The sequence below is a fragment of the Copadichromis virginalis genome, linkage group LG11 (assembly GCF_057382275.1).
Source record: "Copadichromis virginalis isolate Kocher_CV1m ecotype Utaka linkage group LG11, C_Virginalis_male_GT1.1, whole genome shotgun sequence".
NCBI classification, from domain to species: Eukaryota; Metazoa; Chordata; class Actinopteri; order Cichliformes; family Cichlidae; genus Copadichromis; species Copadichromis virginalis.
In genome coordinates, this window is record NC_140628.1 from 39,153,625 (window position 1) to 39,178,617 (window position 24,993).

The 24,993-nt window shown below is 45.1% G+C and overlaps 2 protein-coding genes across 6 annotated transcripts in view; both read left to right on the forward strand.

Annotated features, from left to right (window-relative positions):
- Nucleotides 1-4,151, forward strand: part of adam15 (ADAM metallopeptidase domain 15) — a 51,895-nt gene extending 47,744 nt beyond the window's left edge. For 2 of the 5 annotated variants that reach the window (XM_085472433.1, XM_085472435.1), the window contains 4 exons: nucleotides 129-197; nucleotides 1,024-1,089; nucleotides 1,497-1,648; nucleotides 2,254-4,151. In XM_085472433.1, coding sequence (XP_085328559.1) covers nucleotides 129-197; nucleotides 1,024-1,089; nucleotides 1,497-1,648; nucleotides 2,254-2,320 — 354 coding nt within the window. In that variant the 3' untranslated portion in view covers nucleotides 2,321-4,151. The remainder of the gene's footprint in view (nucleotides 1-128; nucleotides 198-1,023; nucleotides 1,090-1,496; nucleotides 1,649-2,253) is intronic. The other 3 variants (XM_085472434.1, XM_085472436.1, XM_085472437.1) reach the window with 3 other exon arrangements.
- A 2,460-nt stretch (nucleotides 4,152-6,611) lies between these two features.
- Nucleotides 6,612-23,399, forward strand: LOC146699488 (semaphorin-4B-like). Its single transcript, XM_085472448.1, has 14 exons — nucleotides 6,612-6,819; nucleotides 13,653-13,813; nucleotides 13,909-13,971; nucleotides 14,333-14,431; nucleotides 14,553-14,643; nucleotides 15,672-15,794; nucleotides 17,652-17,779; nucleotides 17,867-18,048; nucleotides 18,828-18,966; nucleotides 19,236-19,425; nucleotides 19,596-19,711; nucleotides 19,970-20,133; nucleotides 20,909-20,979; nucleotides 21,089-23,399. The coding sequence occupies exons 1-14, from the start codon at nucleotides 6,735-6,737 to the stop codon at nucleotides 21,787-21,789; spliced, it is 2,313 nt and encodes a 770-aa protein (XP_085328574.1). The 5' UTR covers nucleotides 6,612-6,734; the 3' UTR covers nucleotides 21,790-23,399.
- Nucleotides 23,400-24,993: the final 1,594 nt, after the last annotated feature.

Genomic DNA, 24,993 nt, shown 5'->3' on the forward strand with positions numbered 1-24,993 from the left:
AGCCTTAACGAGGAATTTTGAGGATTCCCTAAAATGTTGAACTCTTCCTCGCTGACTCAGCTCGGCCTCGTCTCCACCTCCAAACACTGACTCGATGTTCTTCTGACTTTTTATTTCTGCTGCTTCAGTTGGTCAAACAGCGACCGGCCCCCCCCACCAAGCCTCTGCCCCCTGACCCCCCCGCCCCCTCCAACCAGGTACGCTACCTGTAGTGTGTAGTGTTACTGTCCGTCCCGTTTGTCTGCAGTACGTGTGTGTGTGTGTGTCGTCTGTTGGAACGTGTTGTCACTGCTGATGTAGCGCTGAAGTTAAAACAGAACCCCACTCAGCAAAACTGGAGCTCCGCCTTCTTGGTCTGTTAGTACAGTGACCTCACAGCAGCCATGTTATTGGTTGGATGATGTCAATAAAAAGGCGCCAGCAGCACAAACACGGTCCAGAGGTCCAGTTCAGGTGAAGCTAACAGATACCTGTCAGTCAAAGAGGCCACGCCCCTAAAAGTGCAAACTTTAATCCTTAAATACAAATTAGCAGAATTCACCCTGGACTGACTCACTGCTGCCTCTGCTGGATGTCAGAGGAACTGCAGCTGCTGGTGCTTCATTTTCAGGTCCCGCCGCTCCAGTCGAGTCATAAAACTCTAAAATATTTAAATCGAAAAACACAAATAAGAAATAGAAATACCCCCTCACACCTCCCCTAATGCAGCAGGTGGTCAAGTTAATCTGAAGTTCCAGGAAACTGTTGGTGCCAATCAGCAGGTGAAACATCTGCCTGACAGCCTAGTTTGTCTGACCCATGTCTTTCCTGCCTGCATGCTGCGCTATCAGTCTGATATGAAATAACATCTCATTAGTGAGTCAGACCTCTCGGTTTCACGTCAGTCAACAGAGAATTTCAAAATAAAGCTCAACGACCTCGAGTCCTCGCCACCTGCTGTGCTCTGTTTCCTCCTCACGTTTCCTCGTCTTTGTTGCTGAAGCTTCACTCTTCTTCCTCTCTTCTTCCTCGCTAACCCTCCAGCAGCTGGTGAGTCGACCAGCTCCGCCCAACAAGCCTCTCCCCCCTGACCCCATCACACCTGGACAGGTACGCCCTACCTGCATGCTGCTAGCTGCTAGTACATAGAGAGCATATAGTAGTGCTAGGAGCTGAAATGGTGATGAGATGGATCAATCACTGTGATTACTGAGAGCTGATGGTCAGACTGGCTGTGTGAGGGTGTGATGTGATTGGTTGGCTGGAATCATGCCCAACATTAATGAGGCGTTCAGGAACGCAGGTGAGCGTTGGGCATGCAGGCTCCTGATTGGATAGAATCACCTGTTTTATCATTTCAGACTTGGTAAGTTTCAAAGCTGCAGCTGATTCATTCGTAAAGAGGAAACCAATCAGCCGTTTTGATTTAAAAAATCCTCCAAGCTTCTCCGTGATGTCACATTTCCTTTGAGCCAGCCGAGCAGTTACAGGTGACACTCATTTGTTTCTTTCTGCAGGTTTCTGTTCCACTCAAACCTCTAGTCCCAAAAAAGCCCCGCCCTCCAGCCATGCCGTCCAACCCCTACCTTCCGCCACACCCCGTCTACAACTCCAACAGTAAACCGCCGCCACACGGGGCAGTCGCACCTGCTGCTGCCGGACCCAACAGGTACACCCGACAGCTTTTTGTCTCTTTCTTAAAGCTTTCTGATCTAAGACGATGACGTAAGTGTACTTCCTCAAGGTTTCCTGTAATCTGACAGGAAGAGACACGAGGACATGTTTGCATCATGAGTGAAATTGCAGCTGTGTTTGAGCCAATCCGCTCGTCCAGCAGACGAAGAGTGGAGCTAATCGTTCAACATGTACAGTTGTGACTTTTTAACAGGAAGCTGCTCTTTTTGTAAAGTGTTGCACAAATGCCAGGGCGTGAAAACGTGCGAGTGAGGGTGGCGGCTTCCTGTGGCGGGTATGCAGCAGGGCGGAGGCGCTGAACTCGCAGGAATCTCTGCAAATTTGATTCAGCATCACACCTCTCAGCACATGAAACTAAAACAGCGTCAAGCATAAACAATAAAACCTGAGAAACCAGAGTCACAGGCGCCAGTTTTGGGCGGGAGATTTTTAGGCCTGAAACGGTTTGAAGATGTAAACGTGTTGAAACTGAATTTGAAACGTGTGCAGGAGCTGTTTGCTCCGCCGAAGGCCGTCTCTGATGTTAGCCTTAATGTAAAAGTGAGCCGTGAGCAGTAACGTCTTCTCTCCTCTGTGCAGACGGCCTCCTCTTCCTCCGCTGCGACCCGCCGTCCCTCTGAAGGTGGAGTCCTCTCCTCCGCTCTGACCCCCCGGGTGACCTTTGACTGATCACAGAGCAGCTGAAGATGGAGATGATGGAGACTCGCTGTCACCGGATTTCATCCTCACGAGTATTAATGAGCGCTGCTGTATCTCTGGAGTTCAGTGCCTTGCTCAGCAGCACCTCGGCAGCGGCTAATGTGGATGTTTGGGTGACGTCACGTTCATTCGGTGCCTTGCTTAAAGACCCTCGCACCGACCTATGATTAGTGGTTTCCAAACTGTGGTCCGCGGCCCATCTGCAGACGTTTCGGTTGTTTTTTTTAAGACGTTGTTTTTAGTGAAACTTTGTTTTTTTTAAATAAACGCGTATGCGCCCGGACAGACTTCCTGCCTGCTCCAGGATCTTCTGATCAACAAAGACTTGGATGAATGTTCGAGTGGGCAGCAGGAGATGAGTCACAGATTTGCTACGTTTTATTTTCTGTTACAGAGAAAACAGATTTTTCCACTTTGCTCGGAATATTTTTATGAAGATTCCCACACACAGGCTCGAGTCGCTATTGGACAACATCCTCGCTCTTATTTTGAAAGCTGCACTGCTGCTGACCCGAGCCCAGCTCGTGTTTCCCTACAGACGCCGTCTCTGCGTCCGCAGCTGGCGATGACTCTGTGCTCCTCCCTCTCCTGGGATACACAGTGAGCTGGACGAGCGACCAATCACACCCTGCAGCAGGTGTACAGGAAGTGCAATCACCAGCTGAGCTCCGCCACAGTCAGAGGAGAGGCGGCTGACGACGGCTCCTCCTGGCACAGAGTGGGCACAGAGCAGCGGTCCGGTGCGTTGTGATCCATGCGTGACTTCCTGCCTCACTGATGCCGCATATGCAGCGTCACTGTGCAGGAAACGCCGCTGTCAGGAAGAGCGACTGCGAATAAAGCTGTAACGCTGCTAACTGTGCTGACTTTATTCTGAAAATGTCTCCATCCTAACTTTCACGTATTCACAGGAATAAAGTAAGACGAGGCTTTTGGCCGTCATCACTTTGATCTCAGAGCTTCAGCCTTTATTTTCCAAATGTCACAATAAAGGATCAGGACTTTATGCTGTTACGTAATGTCAGTGAGCTTTTGTTTTTTTAAGGTTTCTACTGTACAAACGCTGCTCTGATGGCGTCGGTCTTTTCAGCTTTGCAGGTTTTATTTTAGTGCTTTTTATGTACGTGTGTACTTTGACTTTATTGTGAAAATCTGAGGTTTTTGTTCTTTTCTTAAATGTTCGCCACACCTCTCTCGCCTTCGCCCGCATGTTTCTACACCTGCTGACTGTGTTTAATTTTGCTGGCTCGTGTTTTTTTTTTATTTTCTGAACCCGCCTTGAGAGCAGAGACAGCAGGAATGTGCGCCGATCGTTTGTAACGTGACACCAAAGAAACGCTGGGAGACTAAAGCGATGAAGATTCAGAGGAAGGTTGATGTGAGCTGCTAAAGGAGCAGTTTGCAGTTTAACCATCGCCTCGTCGCCTTCTCGCTTGCAGCTGTGTGACGTGCTTCAATTTAAAGACATCTGAGAAAACGTGACTGTTGCCTTTTTGTAGTTTCTGTCCTTGGATCCTGGAGGTGGACCGAGCGGTCCCCAGTCACCCCGAGAGGGCTGGGGGTTGATTCCTGTCCAGCCTGTGTGCCTGCTATTAGATTAAACTGCAGTGATGTGAATAAAAGAAAGTCTGACGCCTCAACTTCAGTTATTTTGTCCCCACAGTGAATAAATGTTTCTAGGTGGTGTTCAATAGAACAGACAGCTGCTGTATTCAGAGCAGATTCACATAAACCTACAGTAAAATAAACATATCAATAAAAGATATATATATTTGAAACAGCCTGGCCTTTCTTCTAGAGTAAGAGCGGATGTGCACTTTTTTTTTCATTTATTATGAAAAACCAACGCAAGAAGCATGGAGGGTAAAACCCCGAGTCTGAAGCCTCGGGCTGTCGTCGGGTTTGAGTGACTCGGTCTGCACCAAGTGACTGAAAAACCTGGTTATTCCTCCTGCTTCACTAGAACGAGCAGAAGCTACAAAATGCACTTTGCTTTTCTCAGTTTGACCTGAGACCCTGAACTCAGGAAGTGTCGCTGAGGTCAGATCATCTCTAAGCCTCCTGCGCGACCGCAGGAACCACGGACTGTCGACACAGAATAATAATAATGGATTGCATTTATAGAGCGCTTTACAATGCCACTATTCATTCACTCTCACATTCACACACTGGTGGAGGCAGCTACAGTTGTAGCCACAGCTGCCCTGGGGCAGACTGACAGAAGCCAGGCTGCCATGTCGCGCCATCGGCCCCTCTGGCCAACACCAGTAGGCAGAAAGGTAAAGTGTCTTGCCCAAGGACACAACGGCCAGGACAGAGAGCCCGGGGATCGAACCGGCAACCTTCTGGTTACAGATGTGCTTCCCAACCCCCTGAGCCACTGTCGCCTCCCAATATACATAGACTGTATATGAAAGAGGACACTGGGCCCTCTGACCACCACCAGTAGGCGATGGGTGGGTGACACTCATGTGACGTCACCCACTGGTTTTTGCACTTTGAAGCTTTACTGCGAGTGTTTTGGACTTGAGTGACCACATCTGGACAAAGGGTGCAGACACTGACTCCTGCTGATCAGTGCAGAGATCCCTGAATGTCACTGCTTGTTAGTACATTACAATAATAATTACATTAAAATGCTTGGACAGCACAAACAGAGTCACTCAGAGAGGCCACGCCCTTTGCAATGCAAACTTTAAGCCTTAAATAAATCTCAGCCCTGCAGGTCGCTGAAGCCTCGTTAATGTTTATGAAGCCAAACGTCATGAAACCTCTGAGGTCTGCTGATCCAGATCACTTTCTTTAAAAGTGTGGGAATAAAAACAAGAAAAAGAACAAGCTCACATTCAAAGGCAGGAAGGTGAAGTCCAGGCACTGACGAGCTTCTCCTTTCTCAGTTTCTGGCTCGTTTGTTTCTTCGTCGTCTGTACTTTTTCTTGTTTCCAGAGGGATTTTTCTGTCTCCCCTGAATTTCACAGCAGCGTCTGTTTGTCTGGCTTCTTTGTAGAAGTGAATCTGAATAACGTGGGGAACAAAAGCTCTCGCTTTTCCTGACGCGGGCGACTTTCTGCAGAATTATGAACTCCACTGTAAATAAACTGTCTCATGGAGGATGTGAAAACGACGAAAAAGTCAGATTCAATCTCTCTCAAATAAATAAATAAAAACAGCTGTAATGCTCGGACATCAGAAGACTTCCTGCAGATGTTAGATTAGATGTTGGCTGCAGACTGAAAACTGGCTGATATTAAGAGTATTTACAGAGTGTGGAATCACTCCATGACTTCACAGTGACTTCACAGTCACCCGCCACTTTGTTAGGTACACCTGTTCCACTGCTCGTGAAAGAAAACATCTAATGGAAGCCACTCCATCCATGTGGAAATGATAAAGTTCAAACTGAGCAGCAGGTGAGTGTGGCGTGTTAGCTGGAGTCAGACACTGCTGATCTGCTGGGATTTCCCCTCGTAAACATTTGTAGAGTTTCCACAGAAAGATCCACAAAAGTCAAAAAGATCCAGTGAGCAGCGGTTCTCTGGGAGAAAATGAGCTGATGGGAACAAAGTTACAGCTCGGGTCTGCAGAAGAGCATGTCTGAATGCACAGCATGATGGGCCATAGCAGCAGAAGACCACACAGTGTGCACATCTTCTGATGAGCGCTTCCAGCACACAGCACCTCAAACAGACGCCTGCCCAGCAGAGCACTGCAGCAGCTGCGTGGTGCTCTGCTGATGTTTCCAGCGTTTAGATGAATCTCTGCCATGAAGAATTAATGCAGGTCTGAAGGTGGAAGGACTCAAATCAGGTGTAACTAACAAATTGGCGTGTGAGTGTTGTAAGTTGCATTTTAAAGGTCATCACTCGTGCTCGGTGGCTTCTTCGCGTTGGAGCAGAAACTAGTTGAAGTGGTCTTCAGCGCTCGTCTCCACCGCGCTGGTTTGTAGGTCAATGCTTTTTCTTCCTGTACATGCGTGCCCCATGGGGTGAAACGGAAAAGCAGTGAGTTGATGAGGGCGGATGTGAAATAAGGTGAAGCACCGCAGAGGAACACGAGAAGCAAAGAGAAAACCAAAGTCTCCTGATCAGCTTTCAGAGGAACAAACGAGACTCTCGTTTTGGCGTCTTTGGTGAAAATAAGTGTTATCTGCACAGCGTGACACGAGCCAGCTCAGCCCAGCACTGAGGCTGTGCAGAGAAGCTTCCACCCTCCTCCCTCTGACCTCCGACCGCTGCGAGGAGGAAGCTGTGGTCGTGTTGCTCAGTGATCAGAGCCGCATTGACTCAGAGCTCGGCAGAGGCGACAGACGAGCTGCACGTTTAACAAAGCTCTGCTCCATCACCTTCACCAGCTCATCCATCATGGCTCTCCCAGCCGTCCTCCTCCTCCTCCACCTGTTGAGCTCCGAGGGTTCCCTCTCTCCTCCGCGGATCTCCTTCGCTCTCAGTAAGTCCAACGCTCCCTCCTTTTTTATTGGACGGTTCTGTTTTTTCTTTAAAGGGAAAAAAGTTTATGAAATCTTTGGATGTTTTTTAGTTTTGCTCCCAAAAGCAGATTTTCTCAGTGCGGGGTTAATAATGATTACTGTGATGTGAGAGGTGATGTTTTCACATCTGTTTGTCTTGGAAAAACAATGTAAAAGCTTTTTTTGTTGCTTCAAAGTCAGCTGATTTTCTGTCCGCCTGCACGGCAGAGATGCGTCTGTTCGGCCTGATGGCGCTTTGCACGAACCATCTAAGGTCTTATCTTTGTAATATCTGCTGTGATGCGTTCACTTCCCCGGGGATCTGTCCTCATTCCGAGCTTGTGAAACAGAGTTCGGTCACATGTTCAGCTGAGACTCGTGAATATGACGAGTTTGTCTGAAAACAGGAAAATGATCTAACAGGAAAGATTTCACACATAGCTGCATGTTGCAAACATTAACGCACCAGCGCGCACTGCGGAATAATCCTTCGTTGTCTTACACCGGCGCCGCACTTCACCCACGCTGCGTGCAAACTGATGTATTTCACGTTTCTGACACCAACTCGGTCCACACAGTGTTTTTCTGTTGTGCAGTCACATGCAGCCGGGTCAAAGCTGTGCTGTGCGGGGCGTGGACGCACAGAGGAGTCGTGCCAGATGTTGTGTCAGCTGGACGGACTTTCAGAGCTATCGCTTTCTGTAGGCTGCAGCTGTGGCCGCGAGTTTTCCAGGAGAGTTTGTGCAATCGTTTGGCTTCGCACGCTGGAAACGTGTATACGTGTTTACAGCAGTGGGATCGAAGCAGCTGGGATTCATCATCAACTCTCGCGGGAACCTCCGCACTTCCAGATTCTCCCACCCAAACCCGTAATCCGAGCGAACTTCATCATTCTCCATTCTTTGCTTCTGATTCATATGTAAATGATGCAAACCCCATCGGGAGCAGCCTCTGTCACCTTCAGTGTAAAAACACAGCTGCTGGAGGACAGACTCGCACCTCCGCCAGCTCCAGCTCACTGGAACCAGTCACGTAAGTTAACACTGCTGCTGACAGGCAGGATGACAGACGTGACAGCATCCTGTCAGGCTCCAGAAGTTGGAGACAGGCTAAGTTTGCGGAGAGAAGCGTCGGGCTGAACGGCACACGACAGCTTCCGAGTCTCAGTAACAGCAGTGTGGGTGCAAAACGACCCCCGGCACCTTCAGCAGGAGGCCTGCACTCAGAGCTTGGTGCAACAGTCACTTCTCCATTTCAGAAAAGAAGTTGGGCCTTTATCGGGTTGAGCAATGGCATCAAGTAAACCACTAGCTTTGGTTAATCGATTTATTGGTAAATTTATTATATCCCAGAGCGGCCAATTAACACCTGTGTGTAAGAGAACAAAGAGCTCCAACATTAGCTTAAACAGTCACAAGCAGGTGAAAGCGTCACTATATCATCTCACTAGTTTACAGCTCCACATAAACTCTGTTAAACAACAGTTTGCTATCACTTATTAAAGGATGGATGAAGCTCGTGCCACTGCCAGCCAGCTTCTTGTTAACAGGTAACATGCGTTTCTTTCTGCTTCTCCTTTTTCCTACTTTAAACTGAAGCAGAAACTTTTTAAAACAAATATATGTGAAAATATATCTCAAATATGTCTGACCATTTAAAGGCCATTTACACAAAAAAGAGAAATGTAACACTGATGATTTCTAAACTCAGAATGACCTTAAAGCCTGAGGCTTTTTACAAAATGGAAACAGAATAATCTGTGCATGAAGCCTTTATTCAGTAAAGGATGTAGTCGTTGTCTTAAACAGCCCCTGAGAGCAACAATACACTTCCTGTCACATCCTCCTCCCTCCTTTCTCATTTTCTGGTCCACGAGTCAAATCGTTGATCTCCACTTGTTCCTGCCTGTTCGATGACTGTCACCAAACATTCAGATCCCTTCTAGAAACATCCCACAGTGAGTTGGCAACTGTTCACAGCAGACATTGCCTCGTAAACAAACGTCCTCATCTCTCATTACACCCTCGCTTTCTGCAAAATGGTCCAAAAGACTCCAAAGCACAAGAAGTAAAAGGTGGAGCTTGATCCACCTGCTCAGATGGCAGGTCTGCCTCTGGCTGCTCCTCCTGACCTTCTGTGTTTCCTGCATTTAACACACTGATGCAACAGTTCTGTTTATTCCTGGGATCCAACATCCATTTGATCTCGTTGATGGTTAGACCCTTTCCTTGGTGTTTAACCTGCTCATGATAGTGAGCTGTCATCATCCTTGTTATGTGGTGGTCCTTTGGAATGAAAGGAGAGATGCATTTTCAGTCTTCTTAGTGCTTGAACCCTTTTAACTTTTAACTTCTTCGGGGGTTACCTCTACAGCTGGAGAAGCCTGCTGCAGTGCAAACACCACTGCTGATGTACTGAGATAATAAATTTCAAATCGTATTTGATACAAATGTGTGCAAAGCACGGGCCTCGTTGTTGATGTACCCAAGTACAACCCTGGAGTCTGTCCAGAAGTTCTTCCTTTACAGTGTTGCTTGGTGCGCAGCAGCAAGGTATGGTGACTTTCTCATTTGCTAGATCATCTTCCAGCCTCTCCAGACTGGCTGCAGTTCACCGATGGCTGGCTCGTCCGGCCTGTATCAGTCTCTTCTGTCTCACGCTCGGCCAGTTTCAAAAGCCTGCGACTTTGACAGCCTTTTCACATGGTTATGGTTCTGGTTATGGTGGCTAGCGCCGTGTTTCACACAGCCTCACGCAGCCACAGTGACGACGTGATGAAAGTCTCTCACATCTCCCCCAGAGCTTGAAACAACAACAACAAACGGCTAATTAAAGCACGCTGAGAAAAGGTTGGTGAGAAAACTTTTGTACATCTGTTAAGCTCCTGAATCCATATTCAAAACCTTGGAGCAATGCTGCACTTTAAGAAACTTTTGAATGTGCAACAAATTTGTTATAAAGGTCAAACACAAACAAGGGAGCCCGAGAAAAACGAAGAGCAGAAACCAAGCGCTGGACTCAGCACCAACACCGAATCAGAGGAGAGCAGATCAACGAGGACGACGGCACAGCAATCAGTGGATGAGCACATTAAACATCTTTACTCTCTCTGCCAACACACACCTGTGACCGTGTGGGGTGCATCGCTGCAGCCACGCCATTGGCTCATGAGTTTCCCGGTCAGGCTGCTGATTGGCTCTTTGCAGAACTGCTGCAGAATTCTCTAGTTTTCCACTCAGGACTCCTTCAGCGGCTCTTTAATGTCTTTGATTAGATGAGGTGTGTTTAAACGCTCTGCTGTGAATGCTGGAGAGGACGGCGGGGGACACTATGACATCATAAATCTGTCAGCGCACGCTGGCTCCTAAAACTGCAGCACACCTCACATCAAGCCGTTCGTCTTAGTGTTTTCGGGACTTTTGTGGCCATCAGATCGTTATTCATGCGGGCATTTAGTGACACATAAAAACCCATAAAAACCAGTCTGAGTCAGCGTAACTATGGTAACAGACGTTCATTCATGCCTGCGGTGAGATTGGAAAGCAGAAGTAAGTTGTGATGAAACCAGAACTGCGTATAAGACACAGTTTAGCAAGATTTAAGGAAGATTTCACTGCCAAGCATTAATGTTTCAAACTGTGAAACTCGATAAGCCACTTTACTAAATTTAATGAAGTCACCTGTCAACAGTCTCCAAGTTACAACATGCTGCAGGTTTGAGATCACCCTGGGTCAGCACACCTGAATCTCATGATTAGTTCATTACCAGGCCTCTGGAGAACTTCAGGACATGTTGAGGAGCTCATTCAGCCGTTTAAATCAGCTGAAACACCTAAAACCTGACGCCTGGAGTTGCCCACCCCTCCTCCAGGTGATCAAGTTGTTTGAACTGATCCTGCCAGGCCTCTCTGCGACTGCTCCAACAATCGGATCAACTCAGAACTCGGATCTGGTTTATTTAGTTCTTCTATCACAACAAAATGAGGTCAGCTGAGGCTGAGATGACTGCATGTTCTCGCGGTCGCTGTCATGGGGAAACGTATATATATATTAAAAACCATAATCAACCACTCTGTGGCATGTGTGATAATGAGAGGGTTTATATTTTCACCAGGTTATGAGCTAGAGTGAGGCTTCAAACAAAAAGCAGATTTAGTTAAAGAAGAGAGAAGTCGAGGGAAAACACAAAGGAAGAAGCTGTGAAGGGAACAGCGAACAAAAGCAGAAAACAGTGAGAGGCGTTTTGTTGCCGTCACTGATCCTCAGCAAGGATTCGCTTCACTTTTCTGTCCTTCGCTGTGAATTGCGACATGTCTGAGCTGCCCTGAGCGGCGCTTCTTGGAAAGCTGTTCACCGGCGCTCCTCGTCCTCTGAGACCAGACAAACTTCCTCTGACAGGACTTCTGCTGATCGGAGTCTGGTGTTTGTGATTAGGAGACGCTTTTCTGTCAGTTTGATCTGTTGGTGTTCAGATGATGAGCATTCTTTTGGTCCTGAAGTGGCTCCACTGAGCAGTTTCAGACCGTCCCTCTTCGGTCAGAATAAAATCGGACACTTTTTCTTTTTTCTGATGCTTCTTATTACTTTCAAGCATTCAGATTCTAACAACAAAAAACAAACAAACAAACAAAAACAATTAAAAAAGCACACGTGCTGAACTATTAAAAACAAGTTCAGTGGGTGCAGAGTCCTTAAAAACCTGTGAAAGGTTGCAGGAATTCATCAGCGCTCACATTTTCACCCCAGTACTGTGCAAAAGTCTTTGAGCTGCCCCTCATTTCTTTATATTTCTCTTGAAACACAGAATGGACACACATCTGTGGTTTTGCGTTGATGTTTTAGTGAATATCCTGTGAAGGTGACGTCATCGATCAGGCACGTTTGAGGTGAACAAGCCTCCGGTGGGTCGATCGTCGGACGGCTGTTTCAGTACAAAGTTAACGTGGTCACTGCTTCAGGTTCTCTGCTGACAGAAACATTTCCTTATTTTGTATGTCACAGATTCTCAAATCCTCCAGCTTTCAGATAATTTTCAGGTTTTATGACCTTCAGTGGCTCCTGGCAGTTTGCTGTTCAGTTATTTTATTTGAGTTGTTGGTATCAAACTAATCTCTGTGAAAAGATTGAAATATCTGGTAAGATTTCTGGTTGCTCGTTACATTGCGAGTGTGAGTCATGCTTTGGTTGCATGCAAGCTAAAAGTACGTCCCCAACCGGCCTCTTTTTTTGCAATTGTTGAGCAAAAAGCCTACATGACAGTTTTTATTCATTAACCGCACAGAGAAAGCATTGTTTAGGTGTGTTAAAGTTTTCTTTAAGCAAACAATAGTATTAAAGCTCTTCGTGCCTTTGGAAATCCAAATATGGTTACCCTGTTAGGCTAAAAGTCTGCGACGCAAACGAGGGTCCCGTTAGCTGATGGCGACTTTACGTTTTATTGTCTTCGGCTACGTCCACGCCTACACGCGTATTTTTGAAAAAGCTGATTTTTCTGATGCGTTCGCAGCTTTCTTCCACACGTAAACGGCGTTTTCGGTCACTGAAAACAGATTTTTAAAAACTCCTGCCAGGATGGAGATTTAAAAAAACTGTTTTCACGTTTACGTGCGGACGAGGAAAACGCAGCGTCAAAGGTGTGCGCCACGTTATTGTTTCGGTGAAATGAATTTCTACAATACTGTTAATTTTACTCTCTGCAGCGTTTAAACGACTCAGTGCTGCTTCTATGCGCCATCTTTGTTTACTTGTTTTACTGTTTCTGATTGGCCAACATTTCTACAGGTTAGGAATATATCGCCACCTGTTGCTTGGTATGTTTCTGGCAGCGTTTTCCTTCGTTTTTGGCGTTTATGTGTGGACGTAGCCTTTGCACAAATATATCTGCATTCATAAATAATAGCCAGGAAGCGCAGGAAGTACTGAGCCAGCTTCCTGTTAAGTTCTTAAAAGCGTTCAGATGTAACATTCAAAACTCTAACGAGCAGAAAGCAGTACAAGTGAGTCGCGTCAGTAAGAAGGGGCCATCTTTACTCAAGCTTAAAGGAGTAAATCAATAAAATGTCACGTGATCAGAAATATTGCAGAGATGGCAGCAGTGCGACTGAGACACTGTAAACAAGTCTACTGAGAAATCTGCTGCTGAGATGTTTCTTATTTTTAAATCTTATCGTTCATATGTGGAGAGTTTCTCTGCAGCTCTGAACCACATCCTCTCCAAACCTGCAGCCTCACAAACAGGCAGTGCTGCTGTCTCTGTGCCGGTCAGCTGGTGAGTGAAGTGCACGACATGTTGCGGGTGCTCGCTGAGCTGCGTCCTCTCACCTCCTGTTGTAGTCTCCGTCTTTATTTATCCCTGTCTGAAGATAAGCTCAGCAGAAACCACAGCGCAGAGCGAAGCTGTAAAACTTCAAAAGAAATCGCAGGAACTTTGTTTCGATGTTTTCATGTTTGATAAACTTGCTTTCTTTGCTCTGTTTGCACTTCTGACTAACACTTATCTAAACGTATCTCTTTAAATTGACCCGCCCCGTGTAATGACCCTTCTGCGGCGTCCTTAAAGGTTACAGAGCGTTTTCCCACACACGGCTCAGACACGCTGCGCCTGAATCACCCTGCGTGTGAGCTTGTAGAGCAAGGCCCTTATGTTTGCTTAATATTAGCTTCCTCCAAGTGTTTGCTGAGATCCTCAGGTTAGATTTCTCTTTGAATCTGCTGTGCATCCAGCCCCGAGTGTCATCTTGAGTCCAGCTCCTGTGCAACCTGGAGTTTCCTCAGACGGTAACAGCTGCTGTGGTTTCTGTGTGTTTGTGTCCAGACTCCACGGAGAGACCTCTGCTCCACTTTGGCCACGGTGACCTCCACAACACCACCGCTCTGCTGCTGAGCAGCGACAGCTCCACTCTTTACGTTGGTGCACAAAACGCCATCCTGTCACTGGACGTTAACCAGAGTGATGTCATCAGACTGAACAAGAAGGTGCTCAGAAGAAACTGTTTGAATTTTACTGAAATATTATTACTTTTACTGCTGAGGTCCCGTGATGCCCAACAGTTCGTCTGTGTTTTGTTCAGGTGCAGTGGAGTCCGTCTGATAAAGAGACATCGGATTGCACGGGGAAAGGAAAGGATTTAATGGTAAATATAAAATCCACACACAGCAGCAATTGTGTATGAATATGAATACTTTTTCTTTTCACTGTATGGTGAATTTTCACCAGTAAGGAACAATCCAAATGTATTTAACGCTGCAGAGAATTGAAACCCCGATTCCTGGACCACATCGCTTCACTCCACGTTGGTCCCTCCCTTTTCTACCTGGCCCTAATGTAGCTGGATATAAAAAAGCAAGAACACCCACCAAAGATAAAACTTTGAGATATTTTAACCAGAAGAGCTTCGTACTGTTTAAAGCTGCGGAGGAGTCAACAGGAGTACGTATGGGAGAGGACGTAAAGAAAAAATGTAGAGATTTTATTCAGTTTCTGTTGTTTTGCAGAATGAATGTCCAAACTTTATCCACGTGTTGCAACCTCTAAACTCCACCCATCTCTACACCTGTGGCAGCTACGCTTACAGCCCCCAAGAAGCGTACATCGTAAGTTCATACATGCTGTCAGCTTCAACCAGATGAGAAAAATCTTATGTCCTATATAAATGCTTCCTAACAGCTCAGACACAGTTGGATGTTCAGCTGAGCTTTTGTTTGTCTTCATCAGGACACCCAAAGCTTCTCCATTGTCAAAAAAGTCAGCGCTAAAGGTCGCTGTCCGTTCAGCCCCTTCGAGAGGAGCGCCGTCGTCATCGCAGGTCAGTGTGCTGAGTTGCAACTTTCCGCTGGGCTCGCATTCAGCGATAAAGTGGTCAAACCTCAAGCTGTTTGCACGTAACTCAGCAAGAATCTTTGCAGAGTTGATATTTTGGGGATGAGGAGTGCTGCAAAATTTGAATCTGAATTTAAACTACTTTTCATTATTTTGTTTTTTATCTTCCTTTTGTTTTGCAGAAGTTTAGTTTCAGTTCTTTCCAGAGTTTTTTTTTTTTTTTACACATTTCAGTTTAGTTTCAGAGTAACTGAGAGTGAATGTTTAGCTTTTATTAAGTTTCAGTCACAGTTTTACTTCGGTTCTTTTTTTAAAATAAAAATGCAGTAATGGAGTATTCAGTTTGAGCCAAAAGTTTAGCTTTAATTACATTATAAATGAAACGTTATTTCTCACTTAATTTCCATATTTTCTTGTGTTTTTGTTGCAATATAAGTTTCAGTGGAGAAATCTGTAGCCTTAACTTTGTGACCTTTAATGTGTAGGATGCAATGCTTTCAAAAACAAGTGGAAAACTATCTGATTCACGTTGGATGTCAGTTGCAATAAAAAAAGTTTTGTTTCACCTTTTGCACAAACCACAGTTGCATGAGAGAATTTCATATGAAGCACAGCATCTGTGGGTGGCATGGTGTCACTGGCTGTGACCCACAAACCAAACAGCAGCAGGGTTTACTCTCTGAGACGGAGCGTGCCTGTCATTTCCTTCCCTGTGCACAGCAGCGCGTACTGTGTTATCTCCTGCATGCACTGCATCAATCTAATAAAAGAGCCAAAAATATATTTAAAAATGTATCAGATGTACGGCTGTTTTCACGACACACTGGTTACTACGATCGCTAATGCGAGGAATATTAACACTGATGTGCGAGTTGGCACACATGAATAATACACAGTACATAATGTGTACTGTGTTGTTATTTGACCAAAGCAGAGCAGCATTTGTTGTATGTTCTCACGTTAATATGTGCTTTAAAACAAACACCCGGAGCTCTCCTGTTTATTTATGTGCAGACGGCGAGCTGTTCACAGCCACAAAAACCGACTTCAGAGGAATCAAACCACAGATTTTGCGATACTTCAGCAAAGACGGCCGTCCAGACGTCAGCCTGGAGACGTCGATCCGCCTACTGGAAGGTGAGCGAACATGATCAGGATAAATCAAGCTGTAAAAAGCTTTGTCACAAAGAAACTAATGGGTGCAGAAACTAAAAGAACAAACTGGACTTTTCTGCTTTACACCTGAATTTCACTGCAATTTCAGGCAAATGAAAAACCCTAAAATATGGCATCACAAACACACAAGAACCGGACTGAAACTAGCGTAACAAATTCCATTTCCCCCCGATGACCCAGAGTTGTGGTATGACCCACTTTGCAGGTCTACATATAGGCTTGCTCCGCCCCTTTTTCACCTCTTAGCTCATCAAGCAAGGAAAGCAGAAAACTCATATATTTAAAGAAGGACTAATCTAAGTGTAGTGTTATGTGTAAGCTTCTGCTGTTACCCTGATGTTTGGTAGATGTCCCCACGTGTGGCTGTAACTGCATCACGCTTTAGTCCATATCACACTCATGGATCTGCATCAGTGTCATCGAATGTGGGCTGTTGGCCACAAATGGTAAAAATAATTACTGACATCTGTCTCACACACCTAAATGCATATCTGTGATAATGTGATATGTCTCACCGCTGAAACCACCACTAATATAGGAGCACACGTAGGAGTCCTGTCACACCCCCAAACTCAAGGTGGTGAAAGAGAATTATTTAAAAAAGCCACGTGTGTGGCATTACTTTAGTTTTTGAGCAGGTGAAACTCAGGCCTTGGTTTCCAGCCTCAAGTTGGAGTGCAGTTGACATATGCAGTGTAATGATTGGGGTGTCCGATCTTTAATATGTTAAAAAAAGTAGCTTTATAATCTATCCTGGACTCAGAACTGTGCAAAGATGGGACTGGAGTCATCCACACTGGTGTTCAGGTCTCATCTTCTCATATCTGAGTCTTCGTCAGCATCTCAGTAAAACTGTCCACTCGACGCACAAACCAAAGCACCTGTCCAGTTACCGGAGCCTAGGTGTCTCTTCATTGTTCCTGTTTAAACAGGTTCCACATATAACATTTGGTGCCACTAAAGACCAGGATGAAGGACGTCACTCTTCTACACATCCAGCTGACCAATGTCAGCCAGGGCACAGTGTTTATGCTGCAGCATCCTGCATGGGCATGGTAGGGCAGGGAGGCCAAAGCCTTAGTGGCAAATATAAATCGTTGCACATTCAGTGCCAGGTTTTGTACAAATGGACAAACTCTTCTTGGCCCTTGGAGGTTGGGTCTATGGGGTCCGAAACAGCAAAGGTTCTGTCCGGTTCAAAGCTACTCTGCATCTTTGTTGGAGCTGCTGCTCCTCCTGAGCATCCACAAGCAAAATCCTCAATTATTAGGTCCGCCTACTAAAGCTCGGATATTCCTGTGATGAGGTTGTTGTGAAGTAACTCAAGAGACATGTTCCTGACATTTAAACTACATTTTTATTAATGAAGAAGCAGAAAAAGCTTCCCATAACCTGCTGCAGTAGCCTCGATGTGAATCAGCGTCTTACACATCGAGGCAGTGACTCTGCCAACACTTAGATGTTGGTCATAACTACTGTTCTTTAAAACACTGACATGGAAAAACCACAAAAACCTCGTAAACATGGATCAGACATGTTTGTGTCAGCTCAAATACTTTCAACCAAACCACAGCTGTGAGGTCTGCAGAATTCCCTGCGTTCTGTCTCCAGCTGCTCATTTCCTCTTTGTCTTAGACGTCGCAGTGTCTTTGTCGTTTTAAAAAGTTATGTCTGCTGCACATAAACGCATCATATTATGTGTTGACTCTTTCTCCACCCATCGGTCTGTCAGCTGAGTACTTTGTACGCTCCAGATGTATTCAGACCACATGGCACAGACTCTGTTCTGTACTCACTTCCTGCACTTCTGTATTTCAGAGCCTACATTTGTCAGCTCATCACTGGACCCAGCAGAGGGGAAACTCTACTTCTTCTTTAGTGAAGTTGGAAAAGAGTTCAGTTACGTAGAGGATCTGAAAACCGCTCGGGTGGCTCAAGTCTGCAAGGTGACAGCAAACAGCGAGAGCGCATAATGTGAATGTGCGTATTACCATTAATATTACATGAAGGATTGTTCTGTGCTGGTTTTACAGGATGATGTTGGTGGAGTGAGGACTCTGCAGAAGAAATGGACGTCCTTTACCAAAGCCACTCTGCTCTGTCAGTTTGAGAAACAGCTTCCCTTCAATATTCTCCAGGATGTGTTCACCCTCCCGCCACCAGAGGGCGGCGACATTGCTGACACTCTGTTCTACGGTGTCTTCACGACTCAGTGGTAGGTAAACAGGAAATAAGAGGGATGATGTTTGGATTGTTCTGGTCTTAAATGTTTTAACTGTCACATTTTTTATTAAAGCCATGTTTACATCTAGTTACTGCCAAATAAACAGCTGAGGGTCAACCCCCGAATTTCCCAGCTTGGATGTTCAGATGAGTGATTGGTGGCTGCTCTTACAAAGCCTTTTCCATGCTGTGGTTCTGCCAATTACTTATTTGGGACTGAGCGATGAAAACCACATGAGCCAGGGTGGCATGGCTCCATGGTCGACAAACACAAACTAGTAGCAGAAAAAGAAAAATGGTCCCTTCCTGCCTGTCCCAGGGGGCCCGATACCCCAGAGACCCCCTTCACAGCTGAGAGATTTACTGTACAAGAGCAAATTTGTGCCGTCTTTATGTTCATGCGTGAGACAATTTCAATAAACCAAGTTTTTAAGAGACAGTCACGTTAAAATAAACAGTGGAAGATCAGAGGAGTCTTCACTGGATCATCGCTGGGCTGACATGAGATTCTTTCTTGAACTGCGTCTTTGGGCACATTTTCCTTTAATGTATGGCATATTTGGTAACCATGGCAGCGAAAGCAACAGAACCATCAAATTCAGCAGGATCTCGTGTATGTCCTGGTTTTAGGCCAATCATTGTTGACTCAAATAAAACAAACCCACAACTTTAGCACGTTAGCTCTGTTTCTAAACGTACCTGTTCAAGTCAGGACGTCTCAAATCTGTCTTAAGGACGTCGAGGTAACCGCTGCAATCTGGTTTATTTCAGGTCCAGAGGTCCAGAGTCTGCAGTTTGTGTCTTCAGACTTGAGGACATCAAAGACGTGTTCAAGGGGAGCTACAGGACCTTCGTAACGGGGACCCACCAGTGGAGTACGCAACAGGAAACGCACAGCTACCTGGGAACGGTGGGGGGGTTCATTACTTTCTAGACTTCCTGAATCCTCAAAGCAATCGTAAAATCAAAGATAGATTTGCTAATTTATGTCAGACATACTGTAAGCACCTTTCAAGTTTCCATCTGCACTTTACTAAAAACGTTTCTTCATTAACCCGCTCGAGGAGAATAAGATGCAGCAGAAAATGCCATAAAAACAAAAATGATTTAATGCCGTTTGTCATAAAACGAGCTGTGTTTCCAGATCTTACTGTTTGACCCTCTATGTTCTCCTGACAGTGTGGACTTGGCAATTCTACTGACGCTGTTTTGGGGGAAGTGAAGAAGAGTTTCCTGACCACAAACCCTGTGACGCCTGTCGACAAAGGTCCGGTCGTCGTCTCATCGGAGCAGCAGTACAGTCGCGTGGCTGTGATGAGAGCACGCGCAGCCAACGATGAACAGCATACCCTCCTCTTCCTCATCACAGGTGAGACTGTGAACATAGACGAGCCCAAGCAGTCAGTGCATGGACATGTGATCAAAATGATAGTTCAGTGATGTAAACGGTCACATCCTGCTTGTAGTAACGAGCTTTGAAGGGTTGTTGTGGTTCTTGCATGACTTAAAACGACTTATCGCTTCTCTCTACTGTCCAAGAGTCTGGATTTCTCCACAAAGTGGTTTTGCTTGATCAGGGTCCTTGGGTCATTGAGGAGATTCAGCTCTTCGCCCAGCCTCAGACGGTCCAAAGCGTGGTCCTCTCCACCTCCAAGGTAAACTGCACAATTCATTGACTGATCAGCAAACAAAGCATCCTGTTCACATTCAAATGTTTTTGACTCGCACCCAAAAAATAAAAAGATCAAAAGTTAATCTTAGAGAACTACTGGGAAGCACGAGCCTTCACGCGGGTGCAGGTAGAGATGTGTACAGGACGACTGCGTCTCACAGATTTGAACACCTGCGCTCTGAAACCTGAGAGATCTGTCAGATTCGCATTCGTCCGGCTGACTGTTTCTCTGCTCCTGCAGGGAGTCCTCTATGTGGGGACATCTGAAGGCGTGACTGCCGTACCCGTGGCCAACTGCTCGACCTACACAACCTGCAGTCAGTGTCTCCTGGCCAGAGATCCTCTGTGTGGATGGAGCCGCGCTAGCAGGGCCTGTGCCCGTGTGCATGGTGGTCATGAGGACATGTAAGTAAAACTCACTCTGAGATAGTCCAGAACAGATGTGACCTGCACATACAAAATAAACCATCAGCTTTCTTTAAGATTCCTGATTGATATTTGTCTTTTTATCTACTACACTTTAAGAAATGAGTCTTGAAATGATTAGATGCTTTAGATGAAACCATCGCCGGCTTTTCAGCCCTGGATAAATAACACTAACATTTCTGAAACCCTGATTTTAGTTAAAATTATTTCAGCAACAATTCAGCCGCAGGACTCTGGCAACCGTTGTTGTAATAATTGTAATTGTCGCTATTCATTCATCGGAGTTGTCTTTGCAGCGCTGAGAGTGATGCCACATATAGCAGATACTCTCTGGTGTTTCTGACACGTAGACCATCAAAATGTACACGTAGCTGCAGCTCGAAAACTATCACCTGTGTTTATTTTAGGACTAGAGTAAAATAGAATAGCCCTTTATTGTCATTGTACACATTTAAAGAAACTGCACAAAAGCAATACATTCTCTAATTTAACAAAGCTGCAACCACCTGAGAAAGAGGGCTTTATTTAATGTGGGGACATTAAATTAGGTGATGAATGGGTGCGCTGGAGCTTCGACCATGCTTAAAGCTGCAGGTGGAGCATGTCCTGTGAAAGGATGAATGTGGAAGCAAAGGGCCAACAGCTCTACAACCAACGGACAATCTGCAAAACATGAAGATGTAAAAAATGTTCGAGGATTTTTTGTTGTCGTGAGAAGCTAAAGGTTCACACACAATGTTGTTTTCCTTTTCAGGGTTCAGAACCTGGAAGACAGTAATGTGGACGACAAATGTCAGGGGCAAACCGAGGCCGAGAAGATCACAGGTGATGTACAAATCTGTTGGCAGATACGGAGACTGAGAAATTCTGTTGAACGTATTCTGGAAACAAGCTCAGAGTTTTAACCTTGATGCTGTAACATTGCTGCCTGCAGTGGTCCGCGCTCACATGAATGAAGTGGTGAGGCTTTCGTGTCTGACACCTTCCAACTTGGCCACTCTGACCTGGGCCTTCCCTCAGTCAGAGAAGCTCTTCATCCAATCAGATGACGGCAGTCTCAGCTTCGTCGTCACTAACGACACTTCAGGGGTCTACCGCTGTGAGGCAGAGGAAGCCGGGTACAAACAAGTAGTTGAAAGCTATGACGTACAGCTGATGCGCTCTAACTTGACCCCAAGAACCCATGAAACTGCAGGGCCGGACGAGACCTACGAGAGCATTGTTACCGACGATCCAACAATGTCTCCGACACGGCTCATACACACCAATGAATACACCACCGATGACAGAAAGAATGGATTTACAACCAGTCCTACGGGCAAGGTGACCTCCAAAGAACATCGCGGGAACCTTCAGAGCAGTAGTTCTGACACACAGTACGGAGTGCAGCTCGACGACGTGACTCCGAAGGAGAAGAGTTACTACGGTGAGCTCGTAGGTGTTTCACTCATGCTGGCCTTGTGCATCTGCATCATGATTCTCGGATCGCTCCACATGTGGCAAAAAAGGAAAGTTAGTCTCGGGAAGGATCCACTGGTCACTCCGGAGGAGGGCGCCAGCATAAACAGGCCTGTGGAGATCTGCTCTCTGAGCAGCCGGGCGGAGCTCGAGCCTGAGCTGAAGGTGGTGGAGTAACTGAAGACGCCTTAACTTGCAGCTGGTTTAGCCGGACAGTTATCGCCAAAGACATCGTGAAAGTAGGAGAGTGTAAGAATCCTTGGAAAGCAGTTTGAGATTTTTAATGTTTACCTCAGTATTTGAGTCGTGTTTTTACCGCAGCCTAAAACCAAACGTCGCGAGCGTGTCGCAGATGTGACTGAGACACAGGGGGATACCTCACAGTCTTACAGCAGCACCTTAACCCAAGATGGCTCCAAGCTAAAGCATAATGATGGGACCTTTATTTCCAAAGTGAACATCGTGTTTTATTCAATAAGACCGTAAACTCATCAGGAAAGAGTTGGCTGAGCTCACATATCAACGGAACAGAGCGTTGTTTTCAGATGATTCAGACGTCTACATGATTGGACTCGTTTTCACCCCCTGCTGGCGAATTGAAAGACTGCAGGCGTAAAGCACCTTTCAGCCCCATGAGCTACAGTTCTGTAATAATTATAGAGGAAATGGAATAAGTCTGAAGTCTGAGGTCTCAGAGCCTAATGCTGTGAAGCTAGCTCTTCTTATTTACTTTAATATTAAATACGCTCATTTTGGCAAAGGTTTGCCTGCTGAACAAGACAAAGAGGTACCTGCTTTTCTTTAAAGTGGTGTAAAGTGTAAAGCTTTGAGTCTCAGTGCAGTTTATAAATGGCTGGTATACAAACACGTCCCCCCTGTGCCGACAGAAGCAAGCAGCTACCACAGAAACTGCAGAGTTTGGTACAGACACGTTCTCTGAGGTTGTCTCTTGAGGTCCACGGGAACCTTTAATGCATCTGCTGCTTGATATGAAATTTAAGAAAACATTTGAATTGTTTCTGTTGATGCTTGAGTTTCAGGGTCCTTTTATTTCCTGATGTTTTTAGGAGTTTTGTGTTTTGTGTCTGTTAATATTCTTTGATTTTAAATGTCGGTTGTGGAACCACTTTTCTGTTTTAACTCAGGGCTTTGAAAACGGTGATAAAGGCAGCGGGTGTGCTTTATTAGTTGACATTAACGATGTCTTTAAGAATGGATTGAACAAATCATCCTGCTTACACGCACTCGTTTTAATCTTTTACATTTTTTATTTAATAAGATCTCTTTTGAATTTACAAGGCAGGTCGACTTAACCAGGACAAGGATTTATTTTTTGTGTGAAACTGTTCAGTTTTTATAAAATCTTGCCTCATATCAAGAAAAAGCTCACTTTTTTCTATTTAACATTTCCTCTTCCTGTTCTTGAGACGATGTTTTAATTGTTTGTTTTAAGTTGTATTTTAGTTTTTGGTTATTTTTCTCAGTGACGTGATTTCCGTGTGGATTTTTTGCACGCTACAGAATTTCTCTGTAACTCAGGCAAAATTGAATCTAGTGTTAGTGAATCCGATGCATGTTGAAGGACTGATGTTTTTATGTGTGAATACTCGGATAAATCATCTATATGCATTGCAAAGATTTAGGCTACTAGAAGAATATATTTGTGTTAAATGAATGTGCACAGTTGTCAGTCACTGTATGTGAACGAATGTATGTAAACTGTTAAATGTGAAACCTGCTTTGAATGTAACACGGGCTAAGATTCAATAAAACAGTCAATGAATCCATGCTTTATGATTGTAGGTATGAATGAATGTCGCCCCCTTGTGGTGTAAGTGAACTACACACGTGAACTTGTCGAGGTTAAGAAATGAGGCGACTGGTCATTTCTTTCCTGGTATGTTGGCGTAAGATAATCTGGTGTTGCTCAGGCCTAATGTTGAATGTCCTCTATGAGTTGAAATCACCTCCATCGTTACTTGATCTCCAAAATGTGAACAGTCGTCGATAAATCGCGAGCAGAAGATTTATCTTAATTTGATCACCTCATTTGGCAAAATTTCAGGATATGCCTTCATCTAAAACCTGTTAATGACAATTTCACATATCTTGGATTGACTGTCCCTAATGATCCCAAATAATTTTTATCCATATTAAAGCATAATATGGAGTCATGGAACATTCTTCCCTTATCCACGATTGGTCGTATAAATTCCATAAAAATGGTCTCTCTTCCTAGATTTTTGCATCTTTGCCAGAATCTTCCTCTTTATCTCACTTCCTCTTTCTTTAAGGAATTGGACTCGATTATCACGTCTTACATATGGAACAACAAGAATCCTAGAATAGACAAATCTACGAGCGTTGACCTTCTGGCACCAGACATCCCCAGATCTTACTAATTCTAACACCCCCCTTTGGGTTATAATGGAGGCTGACGTAGTAAGGGACTCCTCTTTAGAGGCCCTGCTTTTCTCCAGAGTGGGGAAAGCTGAGGTTTTTAAGAAACTAGGGTTTGTTCCAAAACAATCTGTGCGTATTTTAAACCAATTAGAGGTGTCCTTGAATTGTCAAACTCCTCTGTGCAGGCACCGATATGCTCTTTTGCCTCCCCTGGGTGATAAATCCACCATGTTTGGAGGGAGAAGGGCTTAATCAAATTCAAAGATCTTTATATATTTGGAAAATTTGCATCATTTTATCAGGTTGGGCAAAATTTCATTTTAACGCATTCACATTTTTACCGTTACCTACAAATTAGGCATTTTGTGCAATCCAATATCAAGAATTATCGAGATATTCCGAATGAACACAACTTCTTTAATGTGCTCCTGAGCCGTCCTTACTCCAAACATCGGATCTCTGCAGTTGTACATTTGTTTGATGAAAGTGTTGAGGCGCGGACTACGAGGATAAGAGACGCCCGGAGGGAGGAACTGGGTATAGAAATACCGGAATAAATGTGGGACAAATGCTTATCAAAAATTCATTCCTGCTCTGTTAACGGCTGACATTAATGAATACAATTTAAAGTTGTCCATCGGCTCCATTACTCCAAGGTTGGACTACACAAAATTTGTTCTTCGACTTCCCCCGTATGTGACAGATCGCACATTGGCTCATGACTAATTCCAGAATATTTGATTGGTACTCTAAAGCTTATGAAATCTTCATCACACCCAATCCAGAAATTGCAGTTTTTGGCTGCGTATGTTCCAGAACTATTCCTGCAACTATGCAGGTGTCAGTCGATGATGATGGTTGCAAAAAGACGTATCCTAAAGGAATGAAAGTCTGCTGTTCCTCCCTCCTTCACTGTCTGGCTCAATGACATGCTATCACTCATAAAATGGAAAATATTCTATACCTACAAACTTCTGC

Excerpts from the sequence above, each read along its gene's own strand:
- LOC146699488 (XM_085472448.1), top strand. The coding sequence starts at position 6,735 with ATGGCTCTCCCAGCCGTCCTCCTCCTCCTCCACCTGTTGAGCTCCGAG. Across the intron at positions 14,644-15,671 it reads GAGCGCCGTCGTCATCGCAG|ACGGCGAGCTGTTCACAGCC; the intron begins GTCAGTGTGCTG and ends ATTTATGTGCAG. Across the intron at positions 19,426-19,595 it reads CCTCCTCTTCCTCATCACAG|AGTCTGGATTTCTCCACAAA; the intron begins GTGAGACTGTGA and ends CTACTGTCCAAG.